Below are 25,496 nucleotides of genomic sequence, written 5' to 3' on the forward strand. Positions count from 1 at the left end.
AGAAAGCAAAAGGAAATGTACACAGAAAAATTTTAATGTACTTCTAAGTCAACCTGGGTTAAACATAAATCAAATGGAAACTACAAACTACTTATAAATGAATAAGGATGAAAGAGCTGGCCTCAAATGAAGCAACTTAGCAAGCACACACTACACATAAAACTAGCAGGATGCACTGACTTGATTCAAAGATGTAAATTTAGTGTTTGATGAATTTATTACAAAACAAAAATGTTTTAAATTAACAGGTTAAGCATTTAATTAAGGAAGTGAAAAAACAGATTAAACACAAAACAGAAGAAAAGATAGAGAACAAATCTTTTAAAACCGGATAAGCCAAAAGGAATAACTACTCCTCTTAAAAAACTTAAAAATTTCAAACCACTAACAAGACTGCCTAAGGAAAAAAGAGAAAAACAATATTAAAAATGAGAATAGATATATAATTACAGATCTAGTAAAAATGTTTTAAAATCATGAGGTACCTAAGATAATGCTGTGAACAAAACAAAAAAACCAAGCTTTCCAGTTCATCATGAATTACCCAAATTCTAATTGTGATCTGGCTAACTAAAGATCATAATCTGTAAGCCTTTCCACTGTGTCCTCTGGAATTCATGGTTACTGTCATTAGCAAAATTCCTTATAGTCACAATCTCTTCATTGAATATTCCCGCCATATCCTACACTAATTAAAATATCCCCCAAGAATACTGTTTCCTGAGTGTTCTTTCAAAAGAAGGCTGGCCTTTTTCAACTTCTGTACCACTGAGTCTGGAGGTGGGGGGTAAATATCTCCCTTGTTCCTCACTGCTGTTTCAAGAGTATGATTCTCCCTCCTCCTGAAGAAGTTTCAGGTCCTTTAAAGACACTGCTACCAGAACTGCCAGCCCAGCCTTGTTCAGTCATCTGGCGCGTTCCCGACCAACTCTGCCACTAGTCTTGTCGTCATACTCCTGGTCATTCGAGTTTCCACGAAGTCGATTTTTCAATAGTTAGCCTCTCAGATCTGTGCTATGCTCTGCTCTCCTCCACCATATCTCACCCACTTACTTTCATGCTATTCCCTTAGATCACATCATTACTGATACTCTCCATTTTAAGCATCCCAATCTCTGGTCACCATTGCTCTTCCACCTCCCATCCCTCCTCCCTTCCCCCAACATCCAGGCTTATTCCAACTCAGTTACTCCAATAATCCCAGATCTTTATCGTCCTTCATTGGGATCTCCAATCCAGACCCTTCCATCCTCTCACTCGCTGTTACCCTCTTCATGTTTTCCCTTTATTATAATCATCACTTGGTATCTCTCCCTATTCTATTTCACTAGCTTGGCATTATCCCAATCCTCGCTAAATCCAACTTTCTGCTGATTTTGCACCTACACTGGGGCTGCTGAATTAATACAGAAAACATACGAGCATGGTGACTGGTCTCATTTTCAGTTTACAAACACAAACCTTAAGTAGGCTCCTGGCATAGCCAGTATTCCCACTACAGTTCCTAGTTAACCCCTTCAAACTGCTCATCTCCACAGAGTCCCAATACCTTTCCCACTCTCCTCACACACAGGTGTAACCTCTAACTTCACTGAAAATGCCATCAGATGAGGATTTCCATACCCTCATCAACACACTGACCATCCTGTAGGTTTCTGTGATCATAAACATTGAGCCTCTTCCCTGTTATACAGGCAAAGTCTGAATTATTCCTGTTCCTGTCTGAAACCAATTATATTCCTTCTCATCTACTCAAGTTCAGTGCTCTTAACATAACTCTCCCAAACTTCTCTCAATGGGATCATTTCTATCAATATAGAAACATGTGCTATATGCCCTTGATTGCATGATCCCCCCAGCTTACTGCCCCAATTCTCTTTTTCCAACTGCTACACCTCAAAAGGACTGCTGTCCTTGCTGTCTCCACTGCTTCCCCTCCCACTGAGCTTCTCCCACTCTTTTCTCATGTTGATTTTATGTGAAGCATAACAGAGTGTAAAAAAAAACAACAACACAAATTTAGAGCGAATGAGTTATCACACAGCAAATGCTCATGTAATCATGACTCAGATGAAGAAATAGGAACATGATGGGCACCTCCCAAGTCCCTCTTGCTCCTGTTATCTTCTCTTTCCTTTCAAAAGCACTCTTTAGTTTTTCAGAATATATCTTCCAGATACAGTAGATGCCTCTAGGTAAAGGTAGCCTCCAAACTCTAAGCTCATTTCTCTGCGTTTCTATCTTCTCTCAGATTTTGGCTCTATAATTCTTCACTACCTTCTAATCTCTGCCTTCTAACCTCTAGACATTTTCAAGCAGATGATTTTTACGTATTTTTTTCCCAACTCTCTACATGTTCTCAACTAGAGAGTTGGTCCAGACCACCAGCCATATAGAAATGGAAAGTTTCCCCATTCTTTTAAATCATGATTTCATTCCCATTACTCCAAAGGTACAATTCTGTCCAGTAACCTCCACACACTGAAATCCACTGGTCAATTTAGACGTCTCACCTTACTTCACCTCTCAGTAGATTTAACATAGTTGGCCAGCTCCTCCTTGAGACATTATTTCACCTCTCCTCAGCCTCTTGCTAGATCTTCCTTCTTTTCTCAATCTTTGACAGCTGGAACCCTAACCTCTTTTTCACCTCATCCACTCCTGGTGGATAACAGCCAGATATCTCAACCAGTACTGTCTTTAAATTCTCTTGTTCCTTTAGTGACTACAGCTGCAACCTCTCCCCTGAATGCGAGGATTTTATAAATATGTGCTAACAATTCTTGATTTCTATTCCCATATTTCTACTCTCCTCTTCTTTCCATCTTGGCAAGAAATTATCACTATATGTAAACTATCACTATAATTCAGATAGTTCATCAGGTCTGTTTTTTTCTTTTGCTCCACACCCAATCTGTCAGCATTGACAGCCTCTGTCTTAAATATACAATCAGAATTTTATCAGAATTTGAGTTCTTCACCTTGACCATGCCTCTATTAATCTTACTCATGCCACTCCTATACTCTGCATGAATATCTCATCCACTGCAGCTGGAAAACATACACTGGTGAAACCACAGTGGGAGCAATTTTTAAAAAATCCTATGAAATTTAAAGTGCATTCCTCTCAGCACAATTATTTCATATCTCTGTGAAACTGACCATAATCCATGGTAACAAATATATTTTACAGTAATCCAGAACATATATTCTGAAACAATGATTAATGAAAAATAAACTTATTACATGAAACATACTCTGATTATCTTCTATTTCACTAATTAAAATGCTAACAGGCACTCACATTGTGTATGAAATATCATTTAAAAAAAAAACAAACTTAAGGCCTAAGGTTTTCTAAATTGATCTCATATCCATTAATAACTGAAGGGTCATGACCTGCAATTTAGGTTTTTTTATTTAATTTGCTTTATTTTTCAGCTGTACCACACAGTATGTGGGATCACAGCTCCCCACCCAGGGATTGAACTTGTACCCCCTACATTGGAAGCTCTGAGTCTTAATCACTGGACCACCAGCGAAGTCCCAAAATCTACATTCGGAAAGCACTGTTCCAGAGAAAACTTTTACATCTGTACAAGAGATGTAATAACATGTTGGCTTAAAAAGGATATTTACAGATACTTTGTAACTTTAAAATATAAACCCTTAAGTAAAAGCACAATCAGTAAACTGTGATGCATATTCACACAATGGACTTCTACAAAGCACTTAAAATGAATAACCTAGAATTATATGTAATGACATGGCCAAATTTCAAAATCAATGCTTAAACAAAAACAGTTTTAAAGTTGTAGAAGAATATGTACATATGCTGTACTAGCATTTGTTAAAACTATGAAACTATACTATATATTATTTAGGTAGGTAGGTAGACAGAAAGACATGCAGCAGTGATAAATGCAAAAAATCAGACCTACAGTTAGGGAAGAATGGAATATAACTGGGGAGGGATACACAAATGGTTTCAAATGTAGCTGTAAAGTTTTACTGCTAAAAACAAAATATGAAGGAATATGGCAACTTATTGAGATTCAATAAAGTTAGTGGTTGGTACAAAGCTTTGTTATCTCCTACAGCTTTCTGAATTTTTAGACCATTTCATTCAAAAAGATTAGGAGACCACCAGTAAAAATGGAAAATGCAAAAGAAAAAAACTTCAAGTATTTTAAAACATTTTTTTTTAAACTATATCATGTATGTATTAGGGCAACAGATAAAAAATCAGGGAACTCACTAGACTTGTAAAACAAAAAAATTTACATTTCATGAAGCAGGTAGAAAACCACATTCTAAGAGGATACAGATACAAAGAGTAAGATTTGGGTAACTGGTAGCCCAGTGGTTAAGAATATGCCTCCCAAAGTAGGGGATGCAGGTTCAGTCCCGATCCCACATGCCGAGGGGCAACTAAGCCCGCGTGCTCTAGAGCCCACGCACCCCAACCAGAGAAGCCCACTCTGCAATGAAGACTCAGCACAGTCAAAACAACAACAAAGAGTCGTTTACAATACTGTTTACAAAATTTTACTTAACTGAAACAAAATATACATCAGCCTTGGAACTACTATTTACAGAATTATAACAAAGTCACTGGAAACACCTGAAAGAATACAAAACTGTAGGTCTTAAAAATTGTAAGCAGAGCAATTTTCAGAAGTTCATCAAAATCATCTAAAAGAACCTTATCTGAAATGAGAAAACAGAATTCTGTAGATTTTGATCTGTTTCCAGAATTTTATCTAATAGTAGAAGGAACAGTTAACAAAATGAGGGGAAAAAAAGTAACTTTCAGTAATTAGGTCGAGAAAGAAGGGAATAAGAAGTCAGAAGCCCTGGATTTGAGCCTGATTCAATTGTTCTGGGCTACAGCAATCTCTCTGAGGCACTTACCAGCAGCCACATGGGACTGATAATTTTTTAAAGCAAATTAAAATTACTTTAAAAACTAGAAAGATGAAAAGGCTATTGTTATACTAAACATCTCACAAATATTTCCATGAATAAAAAAGTAAATTGCAGGGTTTTATGCCTATATTTTTAAGAAGTCAGAAAACAATGGCAAGCACTTAGTAATTAAAAATTTAACAAATAAAAGAAATTCAAAAGAATAGCTGAAAGGCAGCCTAAGAGTTCTCCCTGGAAGTAAACAGAAAGATGAGAAAAGATAAAAATAAAAGGGACTAAGAGAATCAATGCAAGTAGTCCAAAGCCTGGCTAATAGCAGTTTCAGTGAGAGAACACAGACTGATGAGACATACCATTTGCATGCTTAGTAGCTTCTGACTCTTTAAGACCCTTTGGACTACAGCCCTCCAGGCTCCTCTGTTCATGGAATTGTCCAGGTAACAATACTGGAGTGGGTTGCCACTTCCTACTCCAGGGGATCTTCCCGACCCAGGGACTGAACTGGCATCTCCCAAGTCTCCTGCATTGGCAGGAGGGTTCTTTACCACTGAGCCACCTGGGAAGCCCAATGGGACATATAATAGACCTAATAAGCCAGAACTCATTTGACTTCAAGGATATTGGTACAAAACACCTTTAACTTACCGATCTACAGGGAAGAAAGGAACAATCAATGGTACCAGTGATGCAATTAGCAAAAGGCAGGCTCAGGAAGGACATAAGACACTGTGAAAGTGAGTGAGTCACTCAGTCGTGTCCGACTCTCTGCGATTCTATGGACCATACAGTCTGTGGACTTTCTCTAAGCCAGAATACTGGCATGGGTAGCCTGTCCCTTCTCCAGGGGATCTTCCCAACCCACGGATGGAACCCAGGTCTTCTGCATTACAGGCTGATTCTTTACCAGCTGAGCCAACAAGGGAAGCCCATAAGACACTTTACCTGGTTTTCAAATAATAAACCATGAGGGTAAAAAAGAAGAGGGAACCTACAGACTGAGAAAGACTTGAGAGAGATACCTACCAGTTGCAATCCTGATACAAACACTATTTGAAAAGGGAAATATATGACATAACTAGGAAATGTAAACACTAACTGGGCATTTCAGGTTACCAAGGAATCACTCACTATAAATATATTTTGAAGTATGAAAAATGGTACCATGATTTCTCTTTTTCCCCGATTCTAGGAGTCCTATCTTTCAGAGATAAATACTGTAATATTTACAAACGGTATGTCTCTGTCTGGGGCTGGGGAATCTGCTTCTCATCTCACTCACCTGATTGATCCCCCAAATCCACAAACTGTGTGGGCTTCTCCCAAGCGCCACTCCTCTCATGTCAGCTGGCTGACCCCAGTCAATGATCCAAGTGAGAATAAAAGACCAAATTGGAAACCACAGTGTATTTTATAACCTCCCCTTCATGGATCACAGCTTTTTTGTGGCAAAGGGGCTTGCATAACTCACTGAAGTTATGAGCCATGCCGTGCAAGGCCACCCAAGACGGATGGGTCACCGTGAATACTTCTAACAAAATGTGGTCCACTGGAGGAGGAAATGGCAACCCAATCCAATATACTTGCCGCAAGAATTCCATGAACAGTATGAAAAGGCAGAAAGATATGACAGTGGAAGATGACACTTTATCACCTGTACTGTGTTCTGCCGGTCATACAGACCAATCCTGGCACAACAGAGAAAGAGACATCCAAAGAGTGAATACCAGGAGATGGAGATTGTTGCAGTTGAGGCTACACAATAGAACTTTCAGGAATTACTGAAGCAAGGTGATGAATACATTAGGGTTCACATTATTATCTCTATTTTGTATATAGTTGAAAATTTCCATAATAAAAAGCTTTTCAGAATGTTTTTAAACAAAGAATAAAAGCACACAGATGGAATAAGAAGGTTTAAGGGGAAAAAAAAGGCTCTTCAGTAGTAGTAGTGATTTTGTGCCACTTCCACCTGGAAGCAGCCTAGTCCCACAGAGACACAACGGTTGCCAGAAAGACTGTTTTAGCAGCTGGACTAGCAATCCAGCACAAAGCAAGAGTTTTTCAAGTCTGAGAGTTCTCATTAAGCCCCAAATTTGGTGTACAAGCGTAAGTATCACATCATTTAAACACTGATCTCCCTATCATAAAGTTGTTCACTCTGCAAAAACTAGTGCTTATAATACAATTAAAAACTACTCATTAATAAAAGTATCTTCAAGAACCACATGAAAGACTTTTAGAAAACACTTAATAAAATGTATTGATAGCAGTGATGTATTTAGGGGAATTATTAAAGTACAAAAACAACTCTCCTATAAACAGTAATAGTTAAGGTTCTTTTAAACATTGCTGAATCTGAGACGTCCCTGAGAAACCTAGCTTGCTTCAATAGCCATTAAATTACTCAGAAAGTACAGTTTGTGAAAATCTAAGTTTACAATGAAGCTCCTTTTGATTGATGTCCACTTAACCAGTTTGCTAGATGAACAGATCCTCTCCAGCCCCTTAGTTTAATTTTTACAGGCACAGTATTCAATGGTTTCCTTATTCTGACTTTATTCAAACCTGTGCCATGTAATGATAAACCATGACTGCATTCTGTGAACAATTTTTAAAAAAATGTTCCCTGGAGTATGTTTTCATGTGTTTGTTAGCCATCTGTATGTCTTCTTTGGAGAAATGTTTATTTAGGTCTTTTTCCCACTTTTTGATTGGGTTGTTTTTCTGGTATTGACTTGTCTGAGCAGCTTGTATATTTTGGAAATTAATCCTTTGTCAGTTGTTTCATTTGCTATTATTTTCTCCCATTCTGAAGGTTGTCTTTTCACCTTGTTATAGTTTGCTCTGCTGTGCAAAAGCTTTTAAATTTAATTAGATTCCACTAGTTTATTTTTGTTTTTATTCCCATTACTCTATGAGATGGGTCATAGAGGATCCTGCTGTGATTTATATCACAGAGCATTCTGTTTTCCTCTAAGAGTTTTACAGTTTCTGGTCTTACATTTAGGTCTTTAATCCATTTTGAGTTTATCTTTGTGTATGGTGTTAGGAAGTTCTCTAATTTCATTATTTTACATGTAGCTGCCCAGTTTTCCCAGCACAACTTACTGAAGAGGCGATCTTTGTCCCACTGTAATATTCTTGCCTCCTTTGGTCTAATATCCTTGACCCCTTGCCCCCAAAAATATGGTACCCATAGGCATGTAGGTTTATCTCTGGGCTATCTTGTTCCACTGGTCTGTATTTCTATTTTTGTGCCAGTACCATACTGTCTTGATGACTGTAGCTTTGTGGTATAGTCTGAAGTCAGGAAGGTTGACTTCTCCAGCTACATTCTTTCTCAAGATTGCTTTGGCTATTTGGGGTCTTCTGTGTTCCAAATTATGAATTGCAAAATTTTTGTTCCAGTTCTGTGAAAAATGCCATTGGTAATTTGATAGGGATCATACTGAATGTGTAGACTGCATTTGGTAGTATAGTCATTTTCATAATATTGACTCCCTGGAATTAATGAGGTTTTTTTTTTTTTTTCTTGTGATGCTTTTCTATGTAATTATTACTAGTTTTCCATTGCCTTCTCCAGGGGACCATGTTTTGTCAGAACTCTCCACCATGACCCAACTGTCTTGGGTGGCCCTACACAACATGGCTCACAGTTTCATTGAGTTACTCAAGGCTGTGATCCATGTGATCATTTTGGTTAGTTTTCTGTGATTGTGGTTTTCATTCTGGAGGCCACGGGACTGCAGTTCTTGCTTTTCTGTCTGCTCTCTGATGCACGAGGATAAGAGGCTTGTGCAAGCTTCTTGATGGGAGGGACTGGCTGTTGGGAAAATGCGCCTTCCTCTGGTGGGCAGGGTCATGCTCAGTAAATCTTCAATACAATTTTCTACTGATGGATGGGGCTGTGCTCCCTCCCAGTAGTTTGGCCTGAGGTGGACCAGTCCTGGAGTCTGCAGTCTCCATGACAGAGACAGAGGCTCTGTGATAGCACTAATGGCAAGAGGACTTATGTCAACACACCATGCCTCCCAGGACTGCTGCTGCCAGTACTCCTGACCAGAAGGCAGGCCACTGTTGGTTCATGCCTCTGCAGGAGACAAAACATGGTCCACTGGAGAAGAGAATGACAAACCACTTCAGTATTCTTGCCTTGAGAACACCATCAACAGGATGAAAAAAAGGTAAAAAGATATGAAACTGGAAGATAGGCACCATCCCTGCAGGTCAGTAGGTGTCCAATACTCTACTGGGGAAGAGCAGAGAAATAGCTCCAGAAAGAGTGAAGAGGCTGAGCCAAAGTGCAAATAATGCCCAGGTGTGGATGTATCTGGTGGTGAAAGTAAAGTCTGATGCTGTAAAGAACAATACTGCACAGGAACTTGGAATGTTAGGCCCATGAATCAGGTAAATTGGATGTGCTCAAATAGGAGATGGCAAGCGTGAACACTGACATTTAAGAATCAGTCAACTAAAATGGATGGGAATGGGAAATTTAATTCAGATGACCATTATATCTACTACTGTGGGCAACAATCCCTTAGAAGAAATGGGAGTAGCCCTCATAGTCAACAGGAGTTCAAAATGCAGTACCTGGGTGCAATCTCAAAATCAAGAGAATGATCTTGGTTCATTTGCAAGGTAAACCATTCAACATCACAGTAATCCAAGTCTATACCTCAACCACTAATGCCAAAAAAGCTGAAGTCGAACAGTTCTATGAACAACTACAAGACCTCCTAGAACTAACAGCAAAAAGAGATGTCCTTTTCATTATAGGGGACTGAAATGCAAAAGTAGAAAGTCAAGAGATACTTGGAGAAACAAGGAAGTTTGGCGTACAAATGAAGAAGGGCAAAGGCTAACAGAGTTGTGCCAAGAGAATTTACTGGTCATAGCAAACACCCTCTCCTGGTAACACTAGAGACATCACCAGATGGTCAATACTGAAATCAGAATGACTATATTCTTTGCAGCCAATGATGGAGAAGCTCTATACAGTCAGCAAAAACAAGACCTGGAGCTGACTGCAGCTCAGATCATAAGCTCCTTATTGCAAAATTCAAACTTCAATTGAAGAAAAGTAGGGAAAACCACTAGGCCATTCAGGTATGACCTAAATCAAATCTCTTATGATTATACAGTGGAAGTGACAAATAGATGCAAGGGATTAGATCTGATACACAGGAGTGCCTGAGGAGCTATGGATGGAGGTTTGAAACACCGTACAAAAGGTGGTGACCAAAATCATCCCCCAGGAAAGAGAAACAGAAGAAAGCAAAATGCAAGAAAGCCTCCTGTCTGAGGAGGCCTTTCCAACAACTGAGAAAAGAAGAGAAGTGAAAAGCAAAGGAAATAGTTAATGTATATACCCAACTGAATGCAGAGTTCCAAAGAATAGCAAGGAGAAGTAAGACAGCCTTCTTAAGTGAACAACGCAAAGAAATAAAGGAAAACAATAAAATGGGAAAGACTATACATCTCTTCAAGAAAATCAGAGATACCAAGAGAACATTTCATGCAAAAATGGGCAAAATAAAGGTCAGGAATAGGGCCTAACAGAGGCAGAAAAGATCAAGAGTTGGCAAGAATACACAGAATGGTACAAAAAAGGACTTAATGGTCCTGATAATCACGATGGTGTAGAGACTCACCTACAGCCAGACATCCTGGAGTGTGAAGCCAAGTGGGCCTTAGGAAGTATTACTATGAACAAAGCTAGGTGGTGATGGAATTCTAACTGAACAGTCAGTCTTTGCTTCCTCCAAGTTGCTTAAAGTTCTGAACTATACTTTCCATGTTTGAGAGTTTTCTGTGATGTCTAGTATTTCTTGGTTACCTAACATTAAAAATAGAATGCCAAGAAACTGACTGTAAGCTCTCAGTATGTGAGGCTTTCTGACTATGAGTTTTCTTCATTGGAGTGATCAGGCTACCGTCATTAAATTGGAGCATCTCTGATGGCAGTGTCTGCAGTTGTTTTCCTTTTCTCTAGGGCTAGTCCAATTCTGTTGAAAAAGATCCTCCAATCTCTTGCCTGGTGGGATAAAGCTCAGCTGCTGGCATTACTGAAGCATTACCACAGAAGGAAAGGTGGCTAAGGGTGTCTCACAGCTAGAATGTTCACTTTGTCCACCTTTCTCTGGACAGCTCCCTTGCTCTTAACAGCGCCTGTTGTCCTCTAGTCCAGACACCTGTATCACATGGCACAGCTGGACATTAGGTGCTAGCGGGAGTGTCAGTTGGTACAACTATCTTAGAAGAATGTGCTAAAGCTACGATAAGTGTATACCCTATTCCTTTCCCCAATATATACACCAAATAGAAATGAGAGCCTAGGTCTTCCTAAAACATTCACAGAAATATCACCATAGCCTTTATTCATAATAATGAAAAAGTGGAAACACCCCAAATATCTATCAGTGTGTAAGTTATGGTATATTCATATAACAACCACCACACTGCAATGGAAAACAAGTTTCTGATATACGCAACAACATGGATCTCAGAGACACCAGACTATAAACAGTATAGATGCATCTATAAAAAGCTCAAAGAAAGACAAAACTAATCTATGTTTAGAAATCAAAACAATGGCTGCCCCTGGGGTTGGGAGTACTGATCAGAAAGGAACATAAGAGAACTTTTAGAGGTGAGGAAAATGTTCTATAATTTGATTTGGACGATGATTAGACAGGATAACATGTATGTAGCAATTCAGTAATTTGTATGCTTATGACTGTATACTTCACTGTTTTAAGATACACACAACTTAAAATGATCCTTTATAAAATTGATTATATAAATGCTTTGGTAATAATGAGGCTTAAAATCCCTACTAAATCCATCAAGATAAACAATTATCTTTCAAAGCCTAAAACACATGGTCCCAAAGATCTCTAGAACTTAAGATGTTATTTTACCAGCATTTAATTATTTCTTAAGTGGGGGGTGGTGGTAAGAAGTAACTCAGCGATGTAACATTCATTTCAAGAATAGTCAACACTAAAGTGCAATTTACTGCGAATTCAGAACAACTTTTCATTCACGTTCAGTACTATCAGGAACACACCAGGTACTCACCCTTCTAACCTAACATCTGGTAGGGATCTGTTGAGTGCAATCATCTCACTTGCCATTAAATTGAACTGATTGATTTTAAACATCTCTTTCATCTTTTCTTGATCCTCTTTAGGAATGACGACTGGTTTCCCCATTTCTCCAGGACCTTCATGAGGCTTTTGTACTGGCTCTAGAACTAAGAATAAGGAGGAAATTTAACTAACATTAATTTTATAGCAATTAATTCATGTTTCTATTGAATAACCTTTATGTTTAAACTATGCCCTCAACAACCAGAGCCACCTCTGAGCCCACCCTCTACCAATCTGGGACACAGCCTAGGGGCTGCCCTGTCCCTTGCTTCCACACTGTGCCCTGACTCCAGACCTTCTCACCATGCACCACTCCCTTGAATCACTGCATGGCTTTGGCACTCCCATCTCGAATATTGTGGCCACAGTAACTTCTCTAAAGCACAGTCTTCATTGTGCTATTCCCATGGTCTCTGGGAGTCTAATCTCTTTAACAGGAAATTTAAGTTTCCAAACCTACCACCCGCTGGGCTCCCCGCTTCCCAGCCCCCAGATGCTCACCCTCCCGTCAGGCAGCGCCTCCAGCTCTCCTCTCTGTGCCTCAGGCCTACCTGCGTCGGTGCCTCTGTTCACACTGGCCTCCTCCCTTGGCACCTCCCACCTCTACCTGCGCAACACCAAACCCACACTAGTCCTCCAAGGCCCAGCTACGACGGCTTCTCTCCTGCAGCTTTTCTGTATCTCTCAAGGGCTTGCTACTTTTGACCACATCATTTCATCCAGGGCTCTATGTCTCTAATCAATTGTTGTTGTTGTTTAGACGCTCAGTCGTGTCTGACTCTTTCTGACCTCATGGACTGTAGCCTGCCAGGCTCCTCTGTCCATGAGATTTCCCAGGCAAGAATACTGGAGTGGGTTGCCATTCCCTTCTCCAGGGGATTGTCCCGACCCGGGGATCAAAACTGCATCTCCTGCATTGGCAGGCAGATTCTCTATCACTGAGCCAGAAGCCAAGTCCCTCTAACCAACAGCTTTCCCTAATTATGATTGCTAAACATGCCTATAACACCCCACCTAGCTAGATTATGATTTCTTTATTAGCTGGAGTTTTTTATGTATTCATGTACCTTCTGTGGAGTTCAGCAGTGTTTAACAGGCATTTTATAACTATATGCTAAATTAATACATGAGTACAAGTGTTATTCAAAATAAATCACAATGAATCCTAGAATTAACAACAGTAGACATTATAATAAGCATTATGCAAGGTGGAACATCTCAGAAGTAATGTTGTCTCTTAACATAGAGTTGTTTCTCAGTATCCATGAGGGCCTAGTTCCAAGATACGCGTCACCCCGCCCTGTGGATACGAAAATCCGCAGATGTACAAATCCTTTATATAAAAAGGTATGTGGCACAGTCACCCCTCCATATAATCCACAGATACGGAGGACTGGCTGTATTAGTAAAAAGAAGAATATTTCTGACCAGCAAATCCCAAATCTTGTTCCTAGTTATATACTTTTGAGATATTAAAAAGTGTTCCAAGAAAAACGTTCTTTTATGTTTATGTTCTAGAATATATTAAATTTGAAAAAATTGTGTTAAAACTTCCCACCTAAAAGGGACGGATAGAGAATGAGGTGAGGGTAAGAATGGGATGAAACTATCTGTTTATACATTACTTGTTTTTTAAGCTGAAAGTTTTATTCTCCTGCAGTGTGTTTTTAAGGTATCCCCCCAAAGTCTCTGGATGGAAATGTCTGACGACATCATGGTAGTAGACGAACCAGGAGTTCTCTTCGGACAGGCTTTGCCCGACTGAGAACAACGCTTGTCGGCAAAGCTGGCCTACAGGACAACTGTCCAGAGCAGGTATAAAGCAACCTATCCATACCAGAGCTGCAGAATATCACTCACTATGCCTTCAACATAAAACAGAAACAGAACATAAAATCTGTTTTAAAGAATTATCAAGGAAAAAATGGTGTATAAGAATGTTCCCCATTCTAGGAAGCTTAGAAACTGATTTCAGGAAGGAAGTTAAAATAATAGGAAATAACTTGAAAAATCATAAACTCTCTGTAATACAATTTTAAAAAACAAATCCTATCTAATGTTTGCCAAGTAAGCTCTTTAAATATAAGAATTTTAAAAAAATTCTCAGTGACAAAAATTTTCAATGACAATAAAAACTGTAAGTACAGAAACATAATGTTCATATAAACTTTTAAAACTTAAAAAACCATAAATTATTAAACTCTCACAGTCAGTTTCTACTTACTTGTCTCTGAAAATAAAGAGCAAGACAGACTTGGGGATTGGGACACTCAGGGGTCAGTACAAAGCACTGGAATTCTGGAAGTCACACTTACCTTTTGTGCATGGCACAAATAGAGAGTAGGTGGGAGACATCTAGTGGCCCTGGTTATAAATGTCCTTCTGTTACCTGCGCCCTATTTTAGTATAAGATGATGCTTTAAAGAAAAGTTAAAATGGAAACATTCTCACACTGCTCAGTTTTTAAATTTTTAATTGAGTATTATATTAAGTTATACAGAACACCATCTATAACATATTTTCGCCTGAGGCAACGTGAGGTGGAGTAGATTCTGAATGTAATCAAGCCCCTGGACCCACTTATCAATTCACAGGAAATACTACTGGTGACGGAGGACATGATTAAAAAAAAAAAAAACATTAACAGAATGCAAATCCTGACTGTGGAAAACTGGAGAAAAGAAAACAGTTTCTTCTTCAACAACAACCAACAAAGCAGGGTGGGGAGGACAAGAAGAGGTACCATGTATCTATGCCACAAGACTAGCTTTGCATTGACAGCTGCTGAAGACATGATGGGTATGTGGAAGTTGCCCAGTTGTGTCCGACTCTTTACGACCCCATGGGTGATACGGTCCATGGAAGTCTCCAGGCCAGAATACTGGAGTGGGTAGCCTTGCCCTTCTCCAGATGAATGGGTATACGGGAGACCAATTTTCTGTTTTCTCTAATTTTGTTTATGTTTCAAATTTTCCATGAGGATTGGGGGAGTATGAAGGAGCACTCAAGAAATTACAGTAAGAACTAGTAAGACTAGGAAGTATAAACTTGATTGCTTATAGCCTAAGAGACTGTATAACCAGAAAACTAAAATCCTGCCCCATCATAGTGAACTCCAGCCTGGAAGTCTTAAAGAATTGGGCAAAACTGTACAACATACAAAATCTTCCTGGCTACAATACTTTACAAATTTGATCAGCTGATAGTTATTAACAACCTGAATATCTACTGTAATACCCACATTACATACTTTAACCTACTGATACATGTGAGTTTTCAGAGCCACATTTAAAATGACCATAAATCAAAAGTCTTGTGACTTCTGCTTACAGAACCCACCACAATACCTGAATTTAGAAATTATAATATCCCAAAGGATTAAAGGGGGACCAGTAAACTAATTTTCTTTGGCAAAGATGCCAGGATAAAATGCAACTAGTTTATGAATACTTTTATTGCTGCTGCTGCTGCTGCTAAGTCACTTCAGTAGTGTCTGACTCCGTGCGACCCCGTAGACTATCACACTTGCAAAAAGCAGCTAACAAAAAAGATAGTAAGTATTAACTTTCCTTATTTTCTACTTACCAGTCTTTCATGTAAATTAAAAAAGAGATCAGTGAAACTTGTTTGAAAGCAATGGAAATGGGTTTGGATATTATCATTTTCCTGAACTGAAAAAATACTTTCTTTGGCATAAAATTTCATATGTAGATCATTTCTAAGAATCAAATCAGCTTTGACAAGGGGGTAACTAAGTCTTGTTCTGAAGTATTATGTGAAAACACAATACTAACATTTTATTGTATACTTTAGCTAAACTTCATCTACATGACAAAGTAGAGAAGTTTCATTTCTTAGAAAATTTAATTATCAAAAAAACTACAAGTTCACTCTGATTGCTGCCAAATGAGATTTACATATACAAATCACATGACATACCTTAGCTTTAACACATCTTACAAATTTCTACAATTTGTATTTTCTCTTGGAAGTAGAATAAACCCTGGTGGCTCAGTCATAAAGAATCTGTCTGCAGTGCAGGAGACCCAGATTCGACCCCTGAGTCAGGAAGATCCCCTGGAGAAGGGAATGGCTGCCCACTCCAGTATTCTTACCTGGAGAATTCCAAGGACAGAGGAATCTGGTGGGCTACAGTTCATGGGGTCACAAAAAGTCTGACATGACTGACTGACTAACACTTTCACTTTTTCAAAGTTAGATGATTTCCATTTGGGAAGATAAAAAGCTAAAAGCATTTCTCCCAAGCAATTTTCTTAGGCGATTATAATTTTTCCTGTTTTTAGGTACTAAATTTCACTTACTCCAAAATATTTTCCCCATATTTTAATATCTCTGAAATTGGGACTTGGCTTACAATGATAATTGAAATGTTTCTGCTTTCTTAGTGTTATATAAAATAATAAGTATTATATAAACAAAGCAAATTACCTAATTTTTTAACATCAAAATATTATTGCATATAACAAAATTCACTGATAACTCTCTGCTACCTCAATACCTGTTTTAACCCTTATTCCAATTTTATATTCAATTCATTTGTAATGTGTACAAATAAAACTCTAAGTACACTAAAAGTCTGTTAATAGTTTCTGAAAGTCTTTACTAACAATATTTTTAAGTTTTTAATTATCTAAAGTTTCTTCTATAAGATATGTTCTCAAAGTCTTCCTAATGTTTGACAACTGAAGTAATTCTAGCATAAGCATGTAAAAACTTGGAATAATCAATATTTTAGTAATCTGAAAATCATGTACCGAGCTGGCACAAAGGATTAACTCCTACTTGAAAGTGTATCTGTAAAAATACTGAATGTTCTATGCAACATCCAAATCCATAAACTGAATGAGTTAATTCCAACAAGGCAGAGGAGCTGCAAAAATACTTGTAAGACATAACTTGTACTAATTTTATTTTTCCAAGGGCAATTTTATCTAATTCTCTAGCAAAAGAAGAATTTTCCTATTCTCAGACAGTCTGGTGTATAAAATACAAGTAAATATAAAACCATGAGAGAGAACTGCTCAAGAATATAAAACAAAACAGAATAAAATCAACCCTGTGTAATCACCAGACAGGCCTGCTGGTACCTGATGTAGGTGAGTAGCGAGTACATGTAAGACCCTAGGATAATCTGATGAGCATTATCATGGGGATAATGAATCCATTCTGCTTAATTGCACACAACAGTATAAAGAACAGAATTTGGTAAATTTCACCAAATTGGAGCTGTAAAGCTGTTCAAAGCAGTTCAGAAAGGAGGTCCTTACAATACTGAGACAACTGCTCTAGAGTGTCATATCTGCTTGTTGTTAATTTGGTTTTTCAAACGCCTCAGAGAATGAAGATCCTGGAGACCTTATGTGTTCTAACAGAAGAGACTTATATTCTTCCAGGTCACTGACTGTAGCTGCTAATCCCAATAAGAAGGTCTACATCCTTGATGCCATTGCCTGTCAACCCTCTCCCAACTACTTTAGTGAAAGATCTCTTCACAGGCACCACAATTTCTCAGTAGCCGTATATTGAGAGGAGTAACCTTAGCGTTCCTACACTATTTGGGACCGCCTAGTGCCCACTGCACTGAAACGTCCCGTCAGAGCAGATTTTCCAAACTGTTCTTGCTTGGCAGCCATTGTCCCCATTCCCTTAGTCATTTCCCCACTCTTTCCCTTCAATCCCTTGAAACACAGTTTGAAAAATGGATGCTCTACGGCCCCGTCTGGAATCGCTGGCCTCTCATTAAGTCTCTCCCTTCAGCTATTAACTCACCTCCTGGCATCGTACTGCTCAGCCTTCTCTCATCCTGCCGCTGCTGACCTCTTTCTCAATCATCAATACCATCTTGCTATTTCCACATAGTAAATATCAAGTTTCCTCAACACAGAGGTCCCATCCACCAGACTGAGACCCGACTCTCACAAGGCCCACTAAGCTGACAACCCTCACCCACCTTCATTCTCCTTTTGTCAGGAGGTGCTGTTGTCTCTCATGGCTCCACACTGCACTCTCAGACCATATCTCCTTTACTCTGTACTTCTGTACTTTGCATAAAAGCTACTCCTTTTCTCTGATGCTCATGTCACTAGTGGTTTTCAGAAGCGTACTAAACTTAGAATCCTCTTCAAGGATAAATTTTTCTTATGGTTTTGATACCCCACTGTCTCCTCTGCTGAGAATTTGTTCTTTCAAGTATTACTTCATTCCTTTATATTTTCAACCTCTTCAGAATACATAAAAAATACGTCTGTACACAGAAAACCAACTTTTGCTCCATTCCTTTCTTCTAACTATTGTAGTCTGTGTGGCAAAGCTTCCTAAAAGGATAAGCTACACACCAGTAAATATCAAGTCCACTGGTACTGAAATGGCACTTTCTAGGGTAACGAGAAATCCCATTAGGAAATGTATCACAACCACTTTTTCATCTCAGGTGAAATCCCTGAACGAACATCCGTCACTCCTGGATTTCCATGACCCCACTTCCTCTGGCTTTTCCGCTGCCTCTGACTTTCAGAAGCCTTCTCTGCCCTTGCTGACCCTCCGTGATCCTCTCCAACTCTGCCTGTCTCTCCCGCACTCTCCGGAGCCCACAGCACTGCCCCCTTGCTCCACCCCAGCCACTTGCTGCTGCAGAACGCAGCCCCGGCCCCCAGCACCTGCACATGAAATGCTCCAAACACAACTCGTCCTTCTGCCTTCCCACTGGAGCTGCTCTGCCTCTGAGGCCCCTCCTTGTATCAGTTTACCCAAAGATGGAGACCTGAGAGTCATGGGAGACGTTTCACTTGCCCTATTACCTACATTCACTTGCCCTATTACCTACATTCAGTGACTCTCCCTGCTGTGTAAAGCCCACTATCTACAAACTTCCGATATATTTTATTGTGGGCCCCAGGAACGTCTCCAAACTTTCCCAGCAGTCTCACAACCAGTCTCAGATGTCTCATTCTCTCTCAGTACATCAGCCAAGTGGCCACTCTGTTCTGAAAGTCAGGATCCCATCAGGTTACTTGTTCCCTTCTTTAAAATCCTTCGATGGCATGCCTCGCCTGCAGGATGAAGTGCAAAACCCTCAGCATGTTATAAAATGCCTTCTGCGATGTGGTCTTTGCTGACCTCCCAGCTTCATCTGTGCTCTCTCCTCACGCTTTCCTATCCATCAACTCTGTTCTCTCATGTGCTTATCTTATGCATGCTTTTCTCCTTTGCTTGGGATGTATTCCCTTCACCCATCAAACCTAATAAACACCCATGCACCCTGATCTTTAGCCTGAGTGTTACTTCCCTGCAGCACCTTCTCAGAGGCCTCACGGTGTTCCTTCCTCCCACACACCTCTGGTGTGCTATCTACCATATCACTGAAAGTTGCTCAGTCATGTCCGACTCTTTGCAATCCCATGGACTATACAGTCCATGGAATTCTCCAGGCCAGAATACTGGAGTGGGTAGCCTTTCCGTCCTCCAGGGGATCTTCCCAACCCACGGATTGAACCGGGGTCTTCTGCACTGCAGGTGGATTCTTTACCAGCTGAGCCTCTAGGGAAGACCAAGAATACTGGAGTGGGCAGCCTATCCCTTCTCCAGTGGCTCTTCCTGACCCAGGAATCGAATGGGGGTCTTCTGCACTGCAGGTGGATTCGTTACCAAATGAGCTGTCAGGGAAGCTATCATATCACTATTTGCCTATTATTCTTCCTCTGCTATTGGATTGGGAGTTCCCCAAAGGGAGAAACTATTTTGTCCTGTTGAAATGTGTATCACTGGCACGTAGCTCACTGCTCAGCACATAGCAGTTTACAAAACATTCAAAACATTACAAATCATTGGTGAAGACCAAGTGTGTCTTCACCCACTACAGAGGTCCCAGTCTGTCTTATGATTGTGCCTTTGCATTTAAGATAGAACACCATGAGTTCCCACTATAAACGGCAATTGGTTAGGGTGGAGTGAGGGAAAGTTAATCCGTTCCATTTGGAAATATCCTAGTTTTTTAATGGTGAATAGCAATACCCGCCCTCCGATTTAAATGTCAACAGAGTTACAGCTCTAACACCAGTTAAAGAGGTAGGGTCCTGTCACACAACAAACTTACTAAGCAGCAGGGCCTTAAAGGAAACCAGGAAAGTCAACAGATAGGCTGACCTTGTATAAAAGTATATCTTATTAAAAATTATGGGGAAGATAAAAATTAAAAAGTTAGGGGTTAGCCTAGGTATTACTAAAGTTCAGTATTAGCAACTGACACTAATTTTAGGCAAATTTCCCATAAAATAAACAGAACTGGTTACATAATGGGGAAGATAAAAATTTAAAAGTTAGGGGTTAGCCTAGTAGTATTACTAAAGTTCAGGGTTAGCAACTGAGACTAATTTTAGGCAAATTTCCCATAAAATAAACAGAACTGGTTACATAATCCCATCTATAAAAATTATAGTATGTAGGCAAGTTAAGTTTTAGATTATAAATTTTAAAGGACCAGGTACCTTCATTATAAAAGTGTAAGATACTTAAATATGGCTGTATATTCAAATAAAACATTTACATATAATTCCTAAAAACAGAATTATTGTTTAGCCAGATATTCTATAACTAACCAGACATAGTACATGGCCCAGAATAGCTAAATTACTGACTCACAATGCAGAGCCATTTTCATTTTGTTTAAAAATAATAAAAGGAGGCATTTGGTTTTTGGTTTAAACACAGAGTCTAAAACGGAATTTTTCAGGTGTCTCCTTCCTTTCCCACGCCAGAGACTGCAGTGTTCTCAATGCAGCACTGATTTTATAGTCTGATCTTTTCATAAGCTCTCCCTAAAAGTGCTAACTGGAGCTATCGACAGCATTAACAAAATGAACTCACCAGACCACATCTACCTAAAATAACTTCTTCCCTTAGGACTGAGATAGGAGGGCCAGAGAATTCTCTCTCATGCCTGATAATGCAATTTTAACACTCTACTCAGCATTACGACATTAGACTAATCTCTGCAGTTTTGGTAGTCCCAGCTATGCGATTCCCTACATTATTTGGTAATACAACTTCCAGAAAATTAACTACTTTTAACACTGAACACTCAAATTTAGCAATTGTATACATGACACTTTAATACTGTTATTAGAACCCACCAGAGAACTGATAGAAATAAGATCATCATACATAGAAAGCCAGGGATTACTATTAATCTAAAGAAATGTTAAAATTCTATAGTTCCCAAATTAGATACTACAAACAAGTAACATGTGTATCAAAACAGGCCCATTATTATAAAATGTCACTCACCATCCCCAGCAGGAAGTCCTCTCTCTTTTTTTTCATCACATTTGTTGCATTCACTGAAGTAAAGCAGCAGGAACATATCCAAGAGTACCCAAATCAAGGAGGTGGCTAGGACCACCTTGCAGTATGCAAATTTTCTCATGGCACTTTAAGTCAAATGCAAAATTTTAAAATATATATATATAAATATACAAAGATCATGAAAATTATTCCAATCCAGTTTCATCAGAAATCACTTTCATAACCTACAGACAGAAAAAGAAAAAAGATTAACTAAAAAATTCAGAACCTAAAGCACAATCGAAAGATTAACTTAATACTCGTATGAAATTTTACTATGAAGAATAAGTTTTAAATCAGACTTCAAAAAATACTTGTAAAATATATAAAAATTGATAGTATCAAAAACATGCAAATAACTCCTACAAATCAATATACACAATAAAATAGAAAAATGGGTAAATGACACAAACAAGCACTTTGCAGAAAGGAAACCGGAAGAGCCAATAAACAAGTGAAAATGGGCTTGATTCACTACAATTAGGAAAATACAAATTAAAACAGTGAGCGACTATTTCATATCCATTAAACACGTGGGGCTTAACTGCGTTCTGTTCAACTGCTATATTAAATGCTGAAGTGAAAGCTAAGCCATTAACTGCCACAGGGGTTTAAGAAATCAGTAATTCCCAGTCCATTTCAAACACTCCCATTGAGTTCCCATGGTCCAAGATTTATATGAGCTCTCCTGGTAGCTGTACTACAGCAGCTTAACTGGAGTGATTCTTATCCCTCTGTCCCACTGAATCCCATTCTAAAATGCTAGTCACCAGCTATTCAGAAACAGACTCATGGAAAGCATAGAAGAAAAGGGCCTCGAGAGATCTGAGGCCTGGACTTGGCTCTGACAGTAACTGCATAGACTTCCCCGAAGTTTCGTTTCTATGTGCCCCACCCCCACCCCAATCTATTACAGCATCTTGAGAAAATGACTGGAGAACTGGTCACCAAATCTGGGATGGCTAGACCGGAAACACTCCTGGCACGTTGGCACTTATCTGGGGGCACACTGGAGCAGTCCCAGGGACCTCAGATGAGGAGTCATCGCATGGAGCCGTGGGCACCAAGGCTCAAAGGCGCGTGACAAGCGCTGCCTGGGAGACGGAAGAACCAGCTGCACTTGGGTGGATGGAGGAAACACCCGGCACAGGTGCCCCCACTGAAAGCCAATGCGCAGATGCTCTGAAGGGCTGGGATGCTACCAGGGGGGCCCAGGAGCTTCTTACAAGGGCACTTTATGCAGCATGAACCCGGGACAGACCAGAGAGTTTATTTATGAAAAAGATAACAGTTCTTTCCTACCTCACGAAGCGGCTAGCCAGCAACCTGAAAAGCACCCCCAAAATACTAAGTGACACTTGTAACTGTGAAGTATGATTTCTGCTCACCTCTCTGGGGACTATGATTTCTTGCCTATCAGTCTCCTTCCATCAAACCAAAACTCCCCACTTGCACCCTGAGAACAGAGGTGCCCTGTTGGATTCTGCCTCAAGTCCCTCACATGTGGTGAGCAATCACTGCTAACTCTAGTGACTGGGGTGAGGGCAAGGCCAAAAGGATTACAATGCACAGTGTCAAGGAACAACAGATCTCTCCAGAGAAGCCGATATACCATGTATTTCAAGCCACTTCACGTGCAAGGCTACCTCTCTTGGTCACTGGCAAAGCAAGCAGTCTAACTGCTGGTGCGATATCCAGGTTGCAAATGTGGCTCTGTGTTCTCTAAAGCCTGCTGATTGTTATTTCTTTCAAAGCTTACAGCCCAGAACACTTAAATGTAAGTCTTTATAACTCTGTACCCATCCCTGTTTAATTTTTCCAAGGCAGCACAATTAGATTCTAAAATTGAAGATGAACCGCAGTGGGTGTGTGTTTATTTGGAAGGAGAGCAGTACAGAGAAAGCAGGAGGTGCAGGGAGAAAGGAGAATAAAAAAGAGGCAAAAACCTCTGAAACCAGCCAGAGAGTCCTCAGATACTAACAATAAAATGCACAAATCATTAAAAAAAAAAAAAAAAAGACTGGAAGTTGAACTTAATAAAATCTGCTCTTCAAAAGACAGTTAAATAAAAAACAAGTCACATATGGGGAGAAAATATTTACAAATGATTCATCTGATAAATTACTTGTACCCAGACCACATAAAAAACTCTCCAAATACAGTGTTTAAAAACCCTAATCCAAAACAATGGGCGAAAGGTTTGAACTGTCACTTCAGCGGAACAGCAATTCAGGTGATAAATGAGTACAAGAAAAGATTTTCAACATTGTTAGCTATTGTGTGTGTGTGCACTCAGTCAGATCTGCTCTGCAATCCAGGGACTGTGGCCTACCAGGCTCCTCTGTCCATGGCATTCTCCAGGCAAAAATACTGGAGCGGGTTACCATTTCCTTCTCCAGGAGATCTTCCTGAACCAAGGATCAAACCCATGTCTCCTGTGTCTCCTGCACTGGCAGATGGATTCTTTGCCGCTAAAGCCACCTACTAGGGAACTGCAAATTAAAAACACAATGAAACACCACTATGCACCAATATAAACAGCTAAAGGAAAAAAGAAAACTACCAAATGCTCGCAAGAACTGCTGTAACTGGACCACTAACACACTGCCAGTGGAATGCAAAATGGTACAGTCTCTCCAGAAAATAAGCGTTTTTCTCCCATAAGAATCTTACTTAAGAGAAAGGATAATATACGTCCACACAAAGACTTGTACACAACCTTTCAATCAACTTAATCATAACCATCAAAATCTGGAAACAATCCACACGTCCACCACCTGGTGAATGGATAAACAAATTGTGGTACTCTAAACAGTGAAGACTTCAACCCAGAAGTCCAGCAATCAAAAAGAACTCTCGATGTACAAGCAACAGCACTGATGAATCTCATAACCCTTATGCTAAGTCAAAGTGGTCAGTAACAGAAGGCTGCATTTTGTATACTATATGATGCTATTTCTGAGACAGAAATCAGATCGGCTGTTGACAGGGGCTTGGAAGAGTAGGGGACTACCCTCAAAAGACAGTGAAGAAACTTGTGATAATTGGAAACCCTCTACTCCCAGCTTGTGGTGGTGGTCATACAACTGTGTCCATTTGTCCAAACAGGTACGACTACACTTAAAAGGGTGAATTTTACTGTATATAATAAATTGAACCTCAATAACCTTAAAAACAGGTAAATATAGAAGAGGTGAGGACCCTTCAAAGAAACAATTTAAATTTTAGGAGGATAACTGTTGTATATTTCTTTAAGTACCTTAAACACTATTACCAATGGGTTAAGTACCCTCCCAGTCATTCAGAATAAATCAGCGGTATGTCATGTCTTTTTTAAGTAATTGTATTATACCTATATATTCTCAGAACTTTTGGAATGAGTTCTGGGTACACGGTTATAGTTTTACAGAACCAAATAAATTTTTTCATACTATTTATTTTTATTTTTGCCTGCGCTAGGCCTTCGTCGCTTTTCGCAGGCTTTCTCCAGCTAGGGTGAGCGGGGGCTACTCTGCGGCGCCCGGGCTTCTCCCTGCAGGGACCTCTCTTGCTGAGGGGCGTGGGCTCACTAGTTGCAGTGCATGGGCTGAGCTGCTCCAAGGCTTGTGGGATCTTCCTGGACCAGGGATCAACCCCGTGTCCCCTGCACTGACAGGCAGATTCTTATCCACTACGCCGCCAGGGAAGTCCAGGTATATCATGTTTTGAAGCAAGTGTAACATCTATTTTGACTCAAATATTTTAACATCTTAAATGTCCCTACAGGAGGAAAAGACTGAAATGTTCATGACCATAAAGGGGTAGCATGAGAGATCTCTGTGGTAATGCTGCTGAGATTTTTTTAAAATTAAACTAATACACTCAACAGACATTCTAACCTGTCTTTCCACCACAACCACCAAGTATACTATCTTAGACAACAAATGCTTTAATGATCACTTCAAAAAAGGCCTGATATCCACAAAGCTGTGTCAGAATGCCACATATTGTTTTACACGTTGAAGGTGAAGTTGCTCAGTCGTGTCTGACTCTTTGCAACCCCACGGACTGTAG

The 25,496-nt window shown here is 39.6% G+C and overlaps 1 protein-coding gene across 3 annotated transcripts in view; it reads right to left on the reverse strand.

Moving 5' to 3' along the window:
• The window catches only part of GALNT1 (polypeptide N-acetylgalactosaminyltransferase 1), a 74,221-nt gene that overhangs the window by 43,042 nt on the left and 5,683 nt on the right, over positions 1-25,496 (reverse strand). For all 3 annotated transcript variants that reach the window (XM_061130663.1, XM_061130662.1, XM_061130664.1), the window contains exons 2-3: positions 21,387-21,628; positions 12,013-12,187 (exon numbers count right to left, since the gene is read on the reverse strand). In XM_061130663.1, the coding sequence (XP_060986646.1) occupies positions 12,013-12,187; positions 21,387-21,525 (314 nt within the window). In that variant the 5' untranslated portion in view covers positions 21,526-21,628. The remainder of the gene's footprint in view (positions 1-12,012; positions 12,188-21,386; positions 21,629-25,496) is intronic.

Source organism: Dama dama, chromosome 27 (genome assembly GCF_033118175.1).
Source record: "Dama dama isolate Ldn47 chromosome 27, ASM3311817v1, whole genome shotgun sequence".
Taxonomy (NCBI): domain Eukaryota; kingdom Metazoa; phylum Chordata; class Mammalia; order Artiodactyla; family Cervidae; genus Dama; species Dama dama.